General features: G+C 36.6%; 1 protein-coding gene across 11 annotated transcripts in view; it reads left to right on the top strand.

Annotated features, from left to right (window-relative positions):
* CNOT4 (CCR4-NOT transcription complex subunit 4) overlaps window positions 1-17705 on the top strand; it is a 160973-nt gene that overhangs the window by 116250 nt on the left and 27018 nt on the right. For all 11 annotated transcript variants that reach the window (XM_059711875.1, XM_059711874.1, XM_059711872.1 and 8 more), the window contains 3 exons: window positions 8158-8215; window positions 10618-10867; window positions 12988-13485. In XM_059711875.1, the coding sequence (XP_059567858.1) occupies window positions 8158-8215; window positions 10618-10867; window positions 12988-13485 (806 nt within the window). The remainder of the gene's footprint in view (window positions 1-8157; window positions 8216-10617; window positions 10868-12987; window positions 13486-17705) is intronic.

Genomic DNA, 17705 nt, shown 5'->3' with positions numbered 1-17705 from the left:
AGAGAACCTGACTAGAACATGGTGACTGAACCTGGCTGGAGAACCTGGACAGAACCTGGCTGGAGAACCTAGTGAGGGAATATGGCTACAGAACCTGGCTGGAGAACCTGGAGAACCTGGCTGGAGAACCTAGCAAGACAACATGGACACAGAACCTGGCTGGAGATCCTAACCAGAACTTTGCTAGAGATCCTGACCAGAACTTGGCTAGAGATCCTGGCTAGGCTGCTGATCAACTGAACGGTTTCTGCATGTCATTCCCTCTTCGCTGACTCCGTCCACACCTTTGGGGACCCCTGGACCCGCTGGGGTTGGACCCCGGCAATAGACTTTGCAAGAAATGCTTAAGGGAGTCCTACAAGGTGAAATGAAAAGACACTAAACCCGTGGTCGGCAAACCGCAGCTCGCGAGCCACATGCGGCTCTTTGGCCCCTTCAGTGTGGCTCTTCCACAAAATACCAACTTCTGTGCATGGGCCCCAAAGTTTCAATCGCACTGTACGTGCACGCCCGCACATGGTATTTTGTGGAAGAGCCACACTGAAAGGGCCAAAGAGCCCCATGTGGCTCGCAAGCCGTGGTTTGCCGACCACTGCACTAGACAATAACTCAAAGCCTTAAGGAGGAAGAAAGATCTCAATAAAGGTAAATAAGTGGGCAGTTATAAAAGCTAGTATTATTGTAACAATGGTTTGTAACTATACTTTTTATTTCTTACATGATTTAAGGGATCAATACATTTAAGGTCCAATACATTAATGTAAAAGCTAGTATTACTGTAACTTTGGTTTGAAGCTCCAACTTTGTTTTCTACATAATTTAAAGAAACTGCATTTAAAAGAATTACTAGTTTGTTTTTTGGCGCACAATGTATAAAGAGGTAATTTTGTGAAATCAACTGAAAAGGGTAAAGATGGAGCTGTAAAGGAGCAGAATTTTTGTATGTGTTGAAGTTAAGTTAGTGTAACTATAGTGTTATAGCTTTAGGATGTTAAATGTAACCCCCACGGTAACAATAAAGAGAATTGTTCTAGAATACACTAGAGGAAATCAGAAAGAAATTTAAACATTTCATTCCAAAAAAGTCAACTAAACACAAAAGAAGTCAATGCAGGAAATGAGGGAGTGGGGGCAGTTATAAAAAAAGAGTGTGATGACATAAGTAACTCCATCCTTATCAGTAATTACTCTAAATATAAATGGATTCAACTCTCCAATCTAAAGACAAAGATTGGCAGACTGGATAAAACACATGATCCAACTATATGCTATATACAAGAGATTCACAAAAGAAACACATGATCCAACTTTATGCTATACAAGAGACACAAACAAGTTGAAATTAAAAGGACGGAAAAAGAGTAGGTGTGGCTATACTAATTTCAGACAAACTTTTTAAGTAAAACAGGATTATGAGACAAAGAAGGACATTATATATTAACTAGAGGCCCGGTGCACGAAATTCGTGCACTCGAGAGGGGGGGTCCCTCAGCCCAGCCTGCACCCTCTTGCAGTCCGGAAACCCTCAGGGGACATCCAACTGACAGCAATCAGACATCCTTAGCGCTGCTGCAGAGGTGGGAGAGGCTCCCACCACCACTGCTGCATTCGCCAACCGTGAGCCCAGCTTCTGGCTGAGCGGCGTTCCCCCTGTGGGAGTGCACTGACCACCAGGGGGCAGCTCCTACGTTGAGCATCTGCTTCCTGGTGGTCAGTGCACATCATTGCAACTGGTCGTTCTGCTGTCTGGCCAAAACTGGCTCTCTGATATCCCCCCAAGGGGTCCCAGATTGTAAGAGGGCACAAGCCAGGCCGAGGGACCCCACTGGTGCACAATCAGGGCCAGGGAAGGATGCAGGAGGGCTCCAGGGTGTGTCTGGCCCATCTTACTCAGTCCTGATCAGCCAGATCCCAGCAGCAAGCTAACCTACTGGTCAGAGCATCTGCCCCCTGGTGGTCAATGCACATCATAGTGAGCTGTTGAGCAGCCTTAGCATATCATTAACATATTATGCTTTGATTGGTTGAATGGCCAACTGGATGACCAGACACAGCTTATTAGGCTTCTATTATATAGGATAAAAGTTTCAAAATAGCAAGAAGAAAAAACATTAAGCACCTAATACCAGGAAAACAATTAAAGGGATAAATAGTTCAACAGTAATAGTTGGAGACTTCAGTATCCCACTCACAATAATGGATAGAACAGCCAAACACAAGATAGATAAAGTTAGCTATATCTAATAGACCTATACATAACATTGTACCCAAATAATAGAGTACACATTCTTCTCAAGTGGACCGGGATATTTCCCAGGTTAGAGCATATGTTAGGTCACAATTAAGTCTCAGTAGATTTTTAAAAATAGGTATCAATCATACCAGGTATTTTTTCTGACCATACCGAATAAAGTTAGAAACCATTAACAAAAGGGAATCTGGAAAATTGAAAAAATTAGAAATTAAACAACACTTTAAAACAACTAACATATCAAAGAAATCACAAGGGAAATTAGAAAATACTTAGAGACAAATGAAAAAGAAAATACAACAAATCAAAGCTTATGGGAAACAGCAAAAGTGGTACTAAGGAGGAAATTTATGGCTATACCGTAGTCCTTTCATATATACAGTGGGTAAGTTTCAAGACCCCCAGTGGATGCCTGGAACTGGCGATAGTACTTACCCCTATATATATAATGTTTTTTCCTGTACATACATACCTATGGTAAAGTTTAATTTATAAATTAGGTACGGTAAGATATTAACAGCAATAACTAACAATAAAATAGGACATTTATAACACCATCTATAATAATAAAAGCATAATATCCTTTCAGGCAAAGCCGGGGCTGTGAGGGAAGCCCGGGTCCCGGGTGCCAGAGGGAAGCTGGTGCCGGCAGCTGGGGGAAGGAAGGCCTACTCTTGCACGAATTTCATGCACCGGGCCTCTAGTATGGTAATAAAAGTTATGTAAATGTGGCATTATTTTTTTCTGTTTTAGTAGCTTTGTTGCTATGTTTTTTAATGCAATAAAGTAAACATTCCAATCTCATAAAAGTCTTAATTTTTAGCAAAGCTATTTTTCTTTAAAAGCAAGAGGCCTAGATTTTTAAATAAGCAGCAAGTTCCATACTACAGCAGCACACAGATAACTCCCAGAGCAATTCATTGACCTGACAATAGGAAATAATGACATATCATCAGAATCCACGTGGACAATATCACTTTGTCAAGAAGCATTAGGCTTCCTTTTTAAGTAAGATTTTACTTTGCTATTTCTAGAGAGATTGAGAGCATTCTATATCAATAAAATGCAAACATGCTTTTTTATTCATTTGACATGATCACACCTACATGCTGAAAAGAAAGCAAAGAGATTGGGGGCAGGGCTCAGATTCATAAGTTTTTTTATATTCACGATTCTACTTTAAGGCAATATGTGGCATTATTAAATAAAGTAGGAGCTACTTGAACACAAGCACTGTGACACTATGACAGTCAATCTGATAACTGAGAAGCCTACTAAGTGAATAATGGGCAGGTGATGTGTACAGCATGATGCACTGGAGAAAGGGCTGACTTATGTCCCGTGTGGGGTGGAGCAGGATTTCATTAAGATACTCAGAATGGTGCACAATTTAAAACTTATGAAATGTTTATTTCAGGAACTTTTCATTTAATATTTTCAGACCTTAGTTGACCTCAGGTAACTGAAGCCACAGAAAACAAAATTGTGGTTAAGGGGGGACTATTGTAAATGTTTACATAAAAAAACAAGAAAGGTTCCAAGTCTGCAATCTAACTTTATAACACCAACAACAAAAAAACAGACTAAACCCAAAGCTATGAGAGGAAGGAAATAATAAAGATTGGAGCAGAGATAAAATAGAGAAAATCAATGAAACTAAAAGTTGATTCTTTGAGATCAACAAAATTGACAAACTGTTAGGTAGATGGACTATAAAAAAAAGAGAAAAGGTTCAAATTACTAAAATCAGAAATAGAAGTAGGGACATTACTACAGATTCTACAGAAATAAAAAAGACATTGTAAGAGAGTACTGTGAACAATTGTATGCCAACAAATTGAATAACATAGATGAAATGGACATACCAGAAACAAAATCTACCAAGATAAAAAAAGGGGGGGGGGAAGAAATAGAAAATATTAATAGATACATAACTATTACTAAGGAGATTGAATTAGTAATTTAAAAAGCTGTCTACAGATTCAGTACAGTCCATATCAAAATTCCAAATAGAAGAACCCATTCTAAAATCCATATGGAATCTCAAAATATCCCAAATAGCCAAATAATCTTAAAAAAAGAAGAAAACTGGTGAACCCAGTTTTTTATTTCAAAACTTACTACAAAGCTACAGTAATCAAAGCAATGTTATTGACTAAAGCAGACATATAGACCAGTGGAATAGAGAGTCCAGAAATTAACTCACATATAGGGTCAGATGATTTTTGACAAGAATACCAAGATCATTCATTGGGGCAAGGACAGTCTTTTCAAGAAATGGTGCTGGGAAAACTGGATATCCACAAGCAAAAGAATGAAATTGAACACTTACTTAACACCTTATTCAAAAATTGCTTCAAAATGGGTCAGTGACCTAAACATAAGAACTAAAACAATAATAGGACTTCACGACATTTATTTAGCTTCATGACATTGGATTTAGCAATGACTTCTTGGGTCTGGCATCAAAGGCAGATAAAAGAAAGAAAATAGACAAATTGGACTTCATTGAAATTTTAAAATTTTGTGAATCAAATGACACTATCCACAGTAAAGGACAACCCACAAAATAGAAGAAAATATTAGTAAATTATATATCTAAGCCACTAATAACAAGAATGTATAGAGGACTCCTAAAACTCAACAACAAAAATTAGAAAACCTGATTCAAAAATGGGCAAAGGACATGAATAGACATCTCTCCAAAGAAGATAAACAAATGGTCAATTAGTCATGAAAAAAAGCAGAAAATGGGTGTTTGAAAGGATATGGGGAAATTGGAACCCTGGTGCTCTATTGGTAGGAATATAAAGTGGTACTGCTATTGTGGAAAACTATATGGAAGTTCTTCAAAAAATTAAACAGAATTACGGTATGGTTCATCAATTTCACTTTTGGGTATATTCCTAAAAGAATTGAAAGCAGCATCTCAAAGAGATATTCATACACTTATGTCATAACAGCATTATTCCCAATGGTTTAAATATGGAAGCAACAAGTGTCCATGGACAGATCAATGGACAAGCAGAATATGGCATATACATACAATGTATTATTATTCAGCCTTAAGAAGGAAGGACATTCTTCAATATATTACAACGTGGATGAACTTTGAGCACATTATTGTCACAAAAAGACAAATCCTCTATGGTTCCACTTATACATGGTATTTAGAGTAGTCAGAATCATACAGAAAGAATATGGTGGATGCTGTGGGGATAGGAAAATTGGTGAGTTATTGTTTAGTGGGTACAGAATTTCAGGTTTTACAAGATGAAGAGTTATGGGGATGGTTGGTAGTATTAACAACAGTGTGAGTGTATTTAGTAACACTGAACTGTGCACTTAAAAATATTTAACATGGTAAGTTTTATGTTGTGTATGTTACCACATAAAATTTAATAAACATATTGCAGGTTTATCTCAGTTTATATGTATAACGTTCATTTGTTCTTCGTGTTACCACCAAATTTATCTTTCTAAAACACTGCTTTATTTTTATCGTTTCTGTGCTCAAATTTCCATTGGCCTCTAGTGTCTGGCCTCTGTCCATCTTTCTATCCTTACCTCCCATTGTTAAAATCATCCTACATTAACTAAACTAATTACTTAACTTTCTCCCAGCTCTATCTGCAACCTTTTGATTCTGGACAGACTTGTAATTCCTACCTTTAATACTATTCTTTCCCCTTTTCAGTGGCTTACTTAAATTTGAACTCCCCTAGGAAATGTTCTCTGAATGTCCCACTTGCAGTGGGTTCACTTCTAAAAACCTATAGCATCTATTGATGAAACAATTCATTTAACAGTTGGCACTGGCGGATATTTGTTTTTGTGCACTTGTCTTATTGCCACAAATATCTCTAACTTAATGGATTCAGAACTATATCTTACAATTATTTGTAACTACCCACTTGACTTAATAACAGGAATTGATTTATTGACATTTTATGGATAATAAGAAGTAAAGATGCTCTTCACATAAATTTCAGACCTCTGTCAAATTCTAGAGCATTGGGCAGTGTTTCTTCAGAAGGTACTCTTGGTATTCAGGTTGAGTACTAGCCCTTGTTAAATTTTTTAGAGTAATTAAATGTGGTACTAGTAAGTTGTCTGTAAGGTGACTTTGTATGTATTTTCAGGCAATAAAATAATTTTGAGAAATGTGGAATCTTAATTTTTTTTTTTACTCTAGTATGTCAGAAATAAGTTTTTGTATTTGAACAAAATAATCTTTTGTTCATGTGCTGGGGTTAAATAAAGTTAGTTGTAGAAATGGCTTGCTAGTTCTGTGTCAAACTGTGTCAGTGTTGTAATGCTTATACCAGTTTTGGTTTTAAGTCAGAGGAGTTCAAATGGACTTGAAGTTAGCAATTCTAAATTACTTTACTGTGATACTGAATTTTCTCTGTATGGAAGTCAAGTTTTAATGTGTTGTTGTTTTTTTTTCTTTTAACAGTTGATTGTTAGCACAAAGGTTTATTTCTATTAGTGTCGTGTGTGTGTGTGTGTGTGTGTGTCATGTGTGTGTGTGTGTGTGTGTGTGTGTGTGTGTGTGTGTGTACGTGTACATGCATATGCCTTCTGTAGGGTTATGATTAGAATCCTGAAGTGTTAAATTTTTTCTTCTGAACCCAAAAAAGATAAGTGCTCATATATATTACTAGAGGCCCAATGCACAAAATTTGTGCAAGGGGCTCGGCCCTCGCAGCCCCAGCTTTGTAAGGTTGTCCGGACAGTTGTTCCATTGTTCAGCTGATTTGCATATTACACTTTTATTATTATAGATTAGCTACAACTGTGCCAGGCCCCATTTTAAGTGCTTCTCATGTTTTATTTTTTCAACAGCTCATATGTACTTATTAAGACTCACTTTTCAGGCAAGAAACAGGCAGGTTAAATGCACCTAAGACCACACTGACAGTTAAGTGGCAGAGACAGGATTTGAACACATTCTGGCTCCTGAGCATACATGATTCACAGTAACTGTCCTCTGAAACAATTTCAATATTACCATACTAGACCACCACCCAGCTTTCTGAAAGTCAGTAGTGACCCACTTATTATACTCGATCTCATAGCATCCAGTTTTATGTGCAGAATGACATATATCCATGTCCTATTGCAAAACTGCCACATAAACTGTTAGGTGACATGTTTACTCTACTTACTGTTATCTAGAAGTTACTAGAGTAATCACAACATCTCCAAAAACATTTTAAAACTATATCCCCTCCCAAGCCTCAGTTAATAATCTACTTATTATGAGACCAATGTTTCTGACCTTTTCCTCCTCTAAGACCTAGGAATTACAATTTTATGTTCCTCAGGCATGAAACAGCTCGGGCCACTAACACAGGCATCAAACGAGGATGAACTAAAGACTATATATCTGCTTTGCCCTGATTGATATAAGAGCAACACCACCCATCAGGTGTCTCCTTGCCCACTGCCAAGGGGTTGAAGTATTAAATCCACTTCTCTTAAGCACCTATAGAGAACATTCTAATAACTTTTATGCCCCCTGTCAAAAACACCTAGAAAAATGGGTATTATTTCAAGAAATTTAATGGGGAATGTGTAAATTACATGCATAAAACTAAATAGTTTATTAGACTTTTAACCTATTACTTGGAGTAGTATTCATTTTAAGTAGTACTTTTTAAAATAAGCTATTGTTTTTGGAGAATCTTATTAGAATGTAAGTTGCTCAGTGGTAGGAATTTTATCTTATACCGTGTATTGTTAATATCAAACTAATATCTTACATTATGCTTCAGTAAGTATTACTGGAGGGTAAGATGCCTATTTTTCTGGCTTTTAGAAAGTCTGTTTTTATGGTGAGAGAATGATTTTACTTTGATTTGATTTGATTTGATTTGATTTGATTTGTTTTCTTTTTACAGCCCCATTGACAAACCTTCAGATTCTCTCAGTATAGGGAATGGTGATAATTCCCAGCAGGTAAGATTTTAATATTGTATCCTTTCATATATCTGTTCTCCCCCCTAAAACAGGGCATTCTGTGTAAGTGAATTTCTAGATAGTGAAAAATACTTTAAATTTTAAACAATTTAAAAACACTTTTAGTGGACAGCCTTGCTAAATGTATTATAATTAGCCTTTTTTTTTCTCTACAGAATCTATAGAGCATAATTTAACCCTTTCATAATGTGTTCAGAATTATCATTATGAACACATGTTATTATACTGTGTCCTTAGAGTCTGCTGTTAATGGTTTTCTTGACTCTACATGAAATGGTCCCAGACTATGCCTTCTACATTCTTGATTTTAAGCATTGTTTCTATGACATATGCTCCCTTGTCCCTTGCTGTCAACTTTATTTTCTACTAGGGGCCCGGTGCACGAAATTCGTGCACTGGGTGTGTGTGTGGGGGGGGAGTGTCCCTCAGCCCAGCCTGCCCCCTCTCACATACTGGGAGCCCTCAGGCGTTGACCCCCATCACCCTCCAATCGCAGGATCGGCCCCTTGCCCAGGCCTGACGCCTCTGGCTGAGGCGTCCGGCCCCGGCAGCGGGGACCCGCAGCTACAGCGGCCCCACGATCGTGGGCTCCGCTTTAGGCCCAGGCAAGGGACCCCTAGCTCCTGGGACTGCCAGCTTCAACCGTGCCCAGCTCCCATCGCTGGCTCCACCCCTACTTCCTGCTATCACTGGCCAGGGCGGCAAAGGCGCCTGATTCTCCGATCATTAGCTCCCCCCTGGGTTTCCGATCACTGTCAGTGGCAGGGGGCTTCTTCCTGCTTTCCCTTTCGCCTCCCTGCATTGTGCCTACATATGCAAATTAGCCGCCATCTTGTTGTCAGTTAACTGCCAATCTTAGTTGGCAGTTAATTTGCATATAGCCCTGATTAGCCAATGAAAAGGGTAGCTCGTACGCCAATTACCATGTTTCTCTTTTATTAGTGTTGATTTCTCTCATGTACTTGCTCCCAAAAGTTTTTCCCTTCCTCCAAATGACTGAGATTTGAAATGATAAACCAAATAAATTCAGAGTTGCCTCATAGTGAAACTGAATGAGGTCCTGATCTTTAGAGCATGCTTTGTATCATCTTGTCTAGTTGCTAGTATTTCACTGGTTAGGTTTCTTTTCTTTCTTTTTTTTTTTTTTTTTTTTATTGCTTTCAGAGATGACGGGAGAGGGAGAGATAGAAACATCAGTGATGAGAGAGAATCATTGATCGGCTGCCTCCTGCACACCCCACACTGGGGATCGAACCCACAACCTGGGCATGTGCCCTGACCAGGAATCAAACCATGACCTCCAGTTTCATAGGTCAATGCTCAACCACTGAGCCACACCAGCTGGGCACTGGTTAAGTTTCTGTACACTTTCTTACATTGGTAAAAATAAAATGTAGTTCTAATCTCTTCCATAGTGTTTGTGAGAAACGTAGAGATCTGAAATACACTGCTTTTCCAAAATTTTTGCCTACAAATTCCATAAAAGAATTTGAATATCTGTATGTCCTCTTGTGTATTTTAGGTTAACATTTAAGATTTGTTTAATAATAAGTTTTAAGAATTACAAAGGAAATATTGATACTTTAATTTGATCAAAGCAACTTATGTAAGTATAGATTTTGATAAAAATTAGTTATAAAACAAACAATAAAATTATATTGGAAATTCATCTCTTATTGAGATAGATAGGGACATTTTAAAATTAGTTTTATGTACCTGTCATGCATATTACCTTTCGGTTTAAGTTTCAGCAGCAATCCAGTCATGTTTTCATTTTTCTAAATCTAAGTGCTAAGATATCTTGTTCGTATAAATGAGAGATGGAACAAACAGTATTATAGCAGTATCACTCAATTTTTTTTAACTCCTGAGTTGAATACCTAAAAATCATATAAAGATTTATCATAAAAATTATTTGAAAATAACTTGATTAGATCTTCTAATCTTTGTTCAAAACTTAGTGCATTGGGAATCACCTAGTTTGCAAAAGAATCCAGTCATTAGAGTCTGTCACTTTCTTATCACCAACCTGAATATTTCTAATAAATTTTGGTTTGATTCCCAGAAAGTTTTTACTGTTGGACAAAATATTTAGTTAGGTCCCAGAGAGTGAAAAATATTCTTTTCTATGTAAAGTGAGAGAAGTTAGGTTGTAAAACGAGAGGAGACTGGTTTAGTCTTTTCAGGAGGGTCAGTTTTAGAGAAGACTATTTATATAAATTGATGGATTTTATTGAAATATGTGGTCTCATAAAAGAAGTTAAGTACCCCAGTTTGAAGATGACTATTCTAATACCTTTTGTTGCAAGTCATTTTAATCGTGGCTTATTAAAATGTATAAACTTATATTAATTATTCTTTTCTTTTCCTATTTCATTTAGATACCTAACAGTGATACACCTTCACCGCCACCTGGTTTATCAAAATCTAACCCAGTCATCCCCATCAGTTCATCCAATCACAGTGCACGCTCTCCTTTTGAAGGGGCAGTGACTGAGTCACAGTCGTTATTCTCAGATAACTTTCGCCATCCCAACCCTATTCCAAGTGGGCTTCCTCCTTTCCCCAGCTCCCCACAGACATCTAGTGACTGGCCTACAGCACCAGAGCCACAGAGCCTCTTCACATCAGGTATGTAACAGCTCCACTGCATTTAATAATTATACTCAGACTGCAATGAGACCCTGGTTTGATGGGTTTTTATCCTTTTTCTCTCTATTTCCTTTTTCATAAAAATGTACACATTTAAAAATATAAACTGCTTGGAATTGGATGGTTAGATAAGTTGTTTTATGACCTGGAACTTAGTTCTATGTTAACAGAGAGATTTCTCCAGAAATCAAAGGTTAGATAATTTTTTCCAATTGTAAAACACGTATTCCTCTAGACCAGCGGTTCTCAACCTGTGGGTCGCGACCCCTTTGGGGGTCCAACGACCCTTTCACAGGGGTTGCCTAAGACCATCGGAAAACATATATAATTACATATTGTTTTTGTGATTAATCACTCTGCTTTAATTATGTTCAATTTGTAACAATGAAATTGGGGGTCACCACAACATGAGGAACTGTATTAAAGGGTCACGGCATTAGGAAGGGTGAGAACCACTGCTCTAGACAGTATTAAGGGCTTACATTTGATTTTATTTTAATTCTTTTCTTTTTTATTAATCCTCACCCAAAAATACTTTTCTGTTGAGAGAGAGAGAAACATCGATGTGAGAGAGACACGTTGATTGGTTGCCTCCTACATGCACCGCGACCAGGGTGGGGATCAAACCTGCAGCTGAGGTATGTGCCCTTGACCAGAATTGAACCCCAGAGCCTTAAGTCCACCGGCTGATGCTCTGTCCACTGAACCAGATCGGCTAGAACAGGGCTTAAATTTTAAACCAGATTTGTGTTTGTATAGTTAAATTTAAGATTTCTCCCCCCTCCCGCTGACAAGACATATGTTGATTTATATTAAAATTTACATATTTTTTGAAAAAAATAAAATTTATATTTTGGCATTTTTGAGCCATTTTCATTTTTATTATAAGTTCTCTTATTGTGAATAGCATCTATTCTCAATGGAACAGACAAATGATACTTTGTCTTTAATAAAAAGATTTTAAAATGTAAACTTTACTAATAAATTCTGTTATATTTGTTATTACTTTATTTCATTTAAATGACTTATTTTGTTTTTTTGTTGTGTGTGTATTTTAAAATATATTTTTATTGATTTCAGAGAGAGGAAAGGAGAGGGAGAGAGTGATAGAAACATCAGTGATGAGAGAGAATCTTCGATTTGCCATATCCTGCATGCCCCTCCACTACTGGGGACCGATCCGCAACTGCAACCCGGGAATGTGCCCTGACCAGGAATCAAACTGTGACCTCCTGGTTCATGGGTCGATGCTCAACCACTGAGCAACACCAGCCACGCTGGGTTTTGATTATGAATGTCTGAATATAATTTGGGTTTCAAGTACTTTTTCTTTCTTTAGCACAATCAGTCTATCATTCAGAGGTTTTTGTTGTTGTTGTTTTGAGTTTATTTGGTCCTCACCTGAGAATTTTTTTTCCCCGTTGATTCTTTTTAAGAGAGTGGAAGGGAGCAGGAGAGACACAGAGAAACAACAGAGAGACACATTGATTGGTTGCCTCCTGCACGTACCACTACCAGAGCCAGAGATCGAGCCTGTAACCCAGGTGCCCTTGACCAGAATCGAACCCGCGACCCCTCAATCTGCAGGCCAACACTCTAACCACTGAGCCAAACCAGCTAGGACAATTCTGAGTTGTTGATGTTAGTAACTTAAGAATTAAATTATTGCACAGTCAGTGTAGGTCAGTGGTTGAGCATTGAGCTATGAATTGAGGTTACAGTTCGATTCCCAGTCAGGACACATGCCCGGGTTGCAGGCTTGATCCTCAGTGTGGGTATGCAGGAGGCAGCTGATCAATGATTCTTTCTCATTGTTGATGCTTCTATCTCCTTTCCTCTCTGAAATCAATAATATACATATTGTATGTGTATGTGTGTGTGTGTGTGTGTGTGTATATATATATATATATATATATAATGAAATTAGTATATGAGGACTTGTAATTTTACAAAATCTTATTAATGTGCTAAGAAATTATACTTTATGTATATTTTCCTTTACCTTGTAATACGATGTTTAACTTTCACTAGTGTGGATATTTATTAAGTGTGAAAGTGAGCTATGTATTTTAAATTCATCACTCATTTTGTCCCCACAGAAACAATCCCAGTATCATCCTCTACAGACTGGCAAGCAGCATTTGGCTTTGGTTCTTCTAAACAACCAGAGGATGACTTGGGTTTTGATCCCTTTGATGTCACTCGAAAAGCCTTAGCAGACCTGATTGAAAAGGAACTATCAGTCCAAGACCAGCCTTCCCTTTCACCCACATCTCTTCAGAACTCCTCTTCACACACTACAACCGCCAAAGGTCCAGGCTCTGGATTCCTGCATCCTGCTGCACCTACAAATGCCAACTCTCTCAATAGTACCTTTTCAGTCTTGCCACAGAGGTTCCCTCAATTTCAGCAGCACCGAGCAGTTTATAATTCATTCAATTTTCCAGGCCAGGCAGCCCGCTATCCTTGGATGGCCTTTCCACGCAATAGCATCATGCACTTGAACCACACAGCAAACCCCACCTCAAATAGTAATTTCTTGGACTTGAATCTCCCGCCACAGCACAACACAGGTCTGGGAGGGATCCCTATAGCAGGTAGGTTCATTTATAGTCTTTGAGAATTTGTGAATAACTCATGCCTTTGGGTTATTGGGTGGGTAGGGAGGGAACTTTTGAATAACAGAGTATTTATTTAGTCTTGGGAATTTCTTTGGAAAAAAATTAAAGTCCTTGTAATCTAAATTTTTTTTAATTGGGTAGATGCCTTGTAATATTGAGCTTTATAAGGATGGTGGAGTATTATACCTAGTTACTGCTTAGAATAATTTCACTTAATAAGGTAGTTACCAAATTTTCACATGCCATAAAAATACAAAAAGAAAAAAATGGCCTCTGAAATTATGGTGCCAACAAACACCATGGTCAGAATTCTGATTATGCATTCTAAAAGTAAACTGGTTAAAAGAATTTTTTAAAGATGGTAATAAGTGAGAGCATGAAGGATAAAGCCACTCTCTAATTCTTTTGGCAGTTAACTTATTTTGACTGATATACACATACACACACATCAAAACTGTGCTTAATGTTAATAAAGTATTTAATATTTGAGAACTCTGATTATTAATATTTCACAAACATTACGTGCATAAGTATATTTTCTGTAAAAAAGGAATTATTGTTCAAGGAGATATATTTTCCCTTTTGGTATGTCATTTTTATTTGTTAGGGGGGTGGTATTAAGTTTCTATAAGTGATGCCAGAATAATTCAGGTTTCAGAATTTTGGGGTTTTAAGGTCCAATATAGTCTTAGATCAAGTGACTTCTATATCTAAAGGAATCATTCTTATTAATAGTTTTTTAAAGTTTAATTTGGGCTTTAGAAGTGACTAGTAAAAGAGTTTGTTCTTCTTCTGATTCTCTCAAGTAGAATAGAATAGTCCCTCACTCAAATGTAATTCATGAAATTTATTTTTATCATTTGTCATAGCCTTTAAGATATGGCATGGCACAGCGTTATTGTCGTAACGTGACCAGCAAGGTGTTCATTGTCTTGGTTTTAGCGAGATTGATACATGAATTTACAGAGATCCATCAAAATTCTTTGGCTCTAATCTCTTTATGACCAACAATATTTCATTTTTAAGGCAAGTAGGGGGATTGAGAGTATTGTTTGTAGCTGTTGATATAGTGAATATAACAGTTGATACAGAAAGTTATTTTGCATAATCTTGATAGCACTTACTATAGTAGTTTGCATAACAGTGGGACTCATGATGTTGTTAATCTGATATGATAGTAGGTGACTCAGTGACAATTTTTAATTATCTTCTATATGATATTCACAGAAACACTAAGTGTTAATTTTTTGGTACTCATTTTATTGTTCCTTTCAAGACAGCATATTAGGGTGTAAATTTGTTTTGTTTTAATCATATAGAAATGTGGGATTTCAGTTACTACTAGTGTATCTTATAGCTGATTATTATATTAAAATTAAAGTTATGTTCCTCTAAAAAAATAAATAAAATAAAGTTATGTTCCTCTAAACATTTAAAAATAAAATATTAAACCAATTACAGTGAATATTTGGGCTCCTATTTGCCCAACAATGAAGGAGGCCATGTGGGTAATACAAAAGAAATATAAAATATGAATACTGTTTCCAGGCACTTTACAGTGCAGAAGAGATAAGATGATTACGTGTGAAAGCGGTAACTATATGACACTGGAATCCCAGAGACATTAATAGAGCGTCTATTGCTGGGGAGGCTTCACTGAAGAAGTAGAAATTGATCTGTGCGATGGAACCTTGGATTTGGGTTAGCCGGAGGGAAAGAGAAAGACCTTTCATGTTGATGGGAATGCCTGAATAAAGGTCTAGAGGCAGGATTTTATTACTATGTCATGATGGGAAGAAGCAGTTGAACTGCCTTGTATAGTAGGAGGTGCTTCATGTATTATAGAGGGAACAGATAAGAAGATGGGAGCTTGGTCAGCAAGGCAAACAGCATGACTTGATCTGTCAGGAAGGAGGATGGATGCCTTTGTGGAACTTTAGTTCTTAGCTATTTTCATTGTGTACTTTTATTGACTTATTACATGACCGTTGTCTGTTCTTCCAGTTTTATTATTATCATATTGTCCATTAGCATAAAAAGAGCAGTTTTATCCAAATATTTTAAGCCAGTAGGTGTTCTGGAAATGCCTCAGTGGTAATGAGTAATCACTGATTTGTGAGTATAGTTATCCTTATGTTAGTCAAATGAAAAAAAAAGATCTTGTGGGAGGTGGAGAGAATTTGTTATTTCAGATTTTGACTATGCATACTTGTTTGGTATTTAAATGGTGACTTATTATTAAGCTTATTATTAGATTATTTTTAAGGTTTTGATGACTAGAGAAATTTTAGTTTAATGTACCAAAATATTTTAAATTGTTACCAAGAGTTATACAGAATCTTCTTACGGCCTACAAATATTTGGCAGATACCTCAGAAAGCTGAGTGTGGTAAGCCACAAAACAGAATAGTTGTATAATTGTAGTGGGATGATTTTGAGTTTTTAGTAATAATTAGAAATGACAGAAACTAAAAGTCTAAAAAACTATGTCATCTTAATTCTGTCTAATTTGAAGCAATTTAATACTAATACCTAGGCAATATCTGCCTCTCACAGTCCTAGTTGTAACTCAGTTGTACTTGAGTTGAACTAGTTAAATAGGCTCAACTTTGTATCCTGTGATGAATAAATATCATGGTATTTTACATAAGGGTAGCTTTTTCTTGGTGCTGGATAATGGAGGATACATACTGTTTCAGTGAGACTAGCCACTTTAAGATATGCTTAGAAAATATCCTATGCTGAAAAGGGCCTGCATATTTATTCTCTAGATATGTGGAGCAAAAAAGGGTCTCTGACCTTCAGGAACAAATAAATACTCAGAGGTGTCAGTCACCTACATATCATATAGATACCGTATCTATATTTATTACATATTTGTATTTAAATTTTTAGTTTTGTTTCAGTTAATTATTAAAAATTGATATATCTGAAACCTGTCATTGGAAGGACAGTTGCCAGAGGTTTGACAGAAATGTGGCTTCCATTTCCTTTGCCTAATTGAAAACATTTTTGTGTTTAAAATTAGTTATTTCCTTAATTAGAAGAAAAAATGTTAGCATTTCTTGGCAGCACATTTGCTTAAGGAATTTGGAAATAAATATTCTTGGGGAAACTTTCATTAGTGGGAGTTACAGTAAGTCCATTCAGATATTTTTTATTATTGGAACTATGTGCTTTTGTTTTTAAAAAAATGACCTTTCTGGTCCTAAAAAGTGACTTATCCAATTCCTCGTTTTAGGAATGGCAAAACTGTGTTCCAGAAAGGTTAAGTAATTAGTTAAAAGTCACACATTCAATTAGTAAGAGAATTAGGATAAGAACCCCCAGATCCCAAATTCAAAAACTGAAATGTTTTCCACTACAACATTGATGCTTTCCTTCATAAGTGAAGATCACTGTCATGTACTTTAGCTTGGCTTTCTTCCTGTCATAATTGATTTTTGCTCTCACACGCGTGCAGGTCTCTTTTTATCAACAGTATCTATTCATGAGATAATTGGCCCAGCTCAGGAATGTGGCCTATTGTTGCAAAACAGAGTGAAGTTTATTGACCTGATGAAAATTAATCATTTGTTTATTGCGCATTAGCACCATATTCTTACGAAGAACTCTAGAATAAAATTTCCCTTGCACATCCTCCATGGGGTTTATAGAGTCCTTGTCAACTTACTGGGGGGGAAAAAAAAACAACCTGTGAAATAACCTATTCTAGAGACTGAAAGTCCTTTCTTATTGTCAGTGAAGCTATCTTTCCAAATGTAATTTTGCAGGTATGTTTTTCAAGGAACTCTGCCAAGATGTTTTTATTCCATAATGCTAAAAATTATTTGGAAAAACAAATAATAGTAAGTCTAAGTCTGTAAGCATTATTGTATCAAGATATACTTAGAGTTGGATTTTTTTTCATGTTTTTATTGATTAAACTTTACTTATGAGAGGGCATTTTTCTTTAAATTTTCTTTGTTAACAGTGACTTGATTGAATTTTGAGTCATGTGTGAAACAAGTCACTTGTAGCCAAATAATTATCAATTATAATTAGGAGAACTGATCTCATTTCATGTATAGTTCTTTGACCTAGAAGTAGTCATCTCGCTTTCAGTCAATTGAATCATTGTATTGCTGTTGGCATTTTACTATTTTCTAATTACTTCAAAAGTACACATTAAATTTTCAGGTGCTAAATGGTAATTC

Source organism: Myotis daubentonii, chromosome 10 (genome assembly GCF_963259705.1).
Source record: "Myotis daubentonii chromosome 10, mMyoDau2.1, whole genome shotgun sequence".
Lineage (NCBI taxonomy): Eukaryota > Metazoa > Chordata > Mammalia > Chiroptera > Vespertilionidae > Myotis > Myotis daubentonii.
Note: the sequence above shows the minus strand (reverse complement) of the source record. Positions and strands in the feature narration are given on the sequence as shown.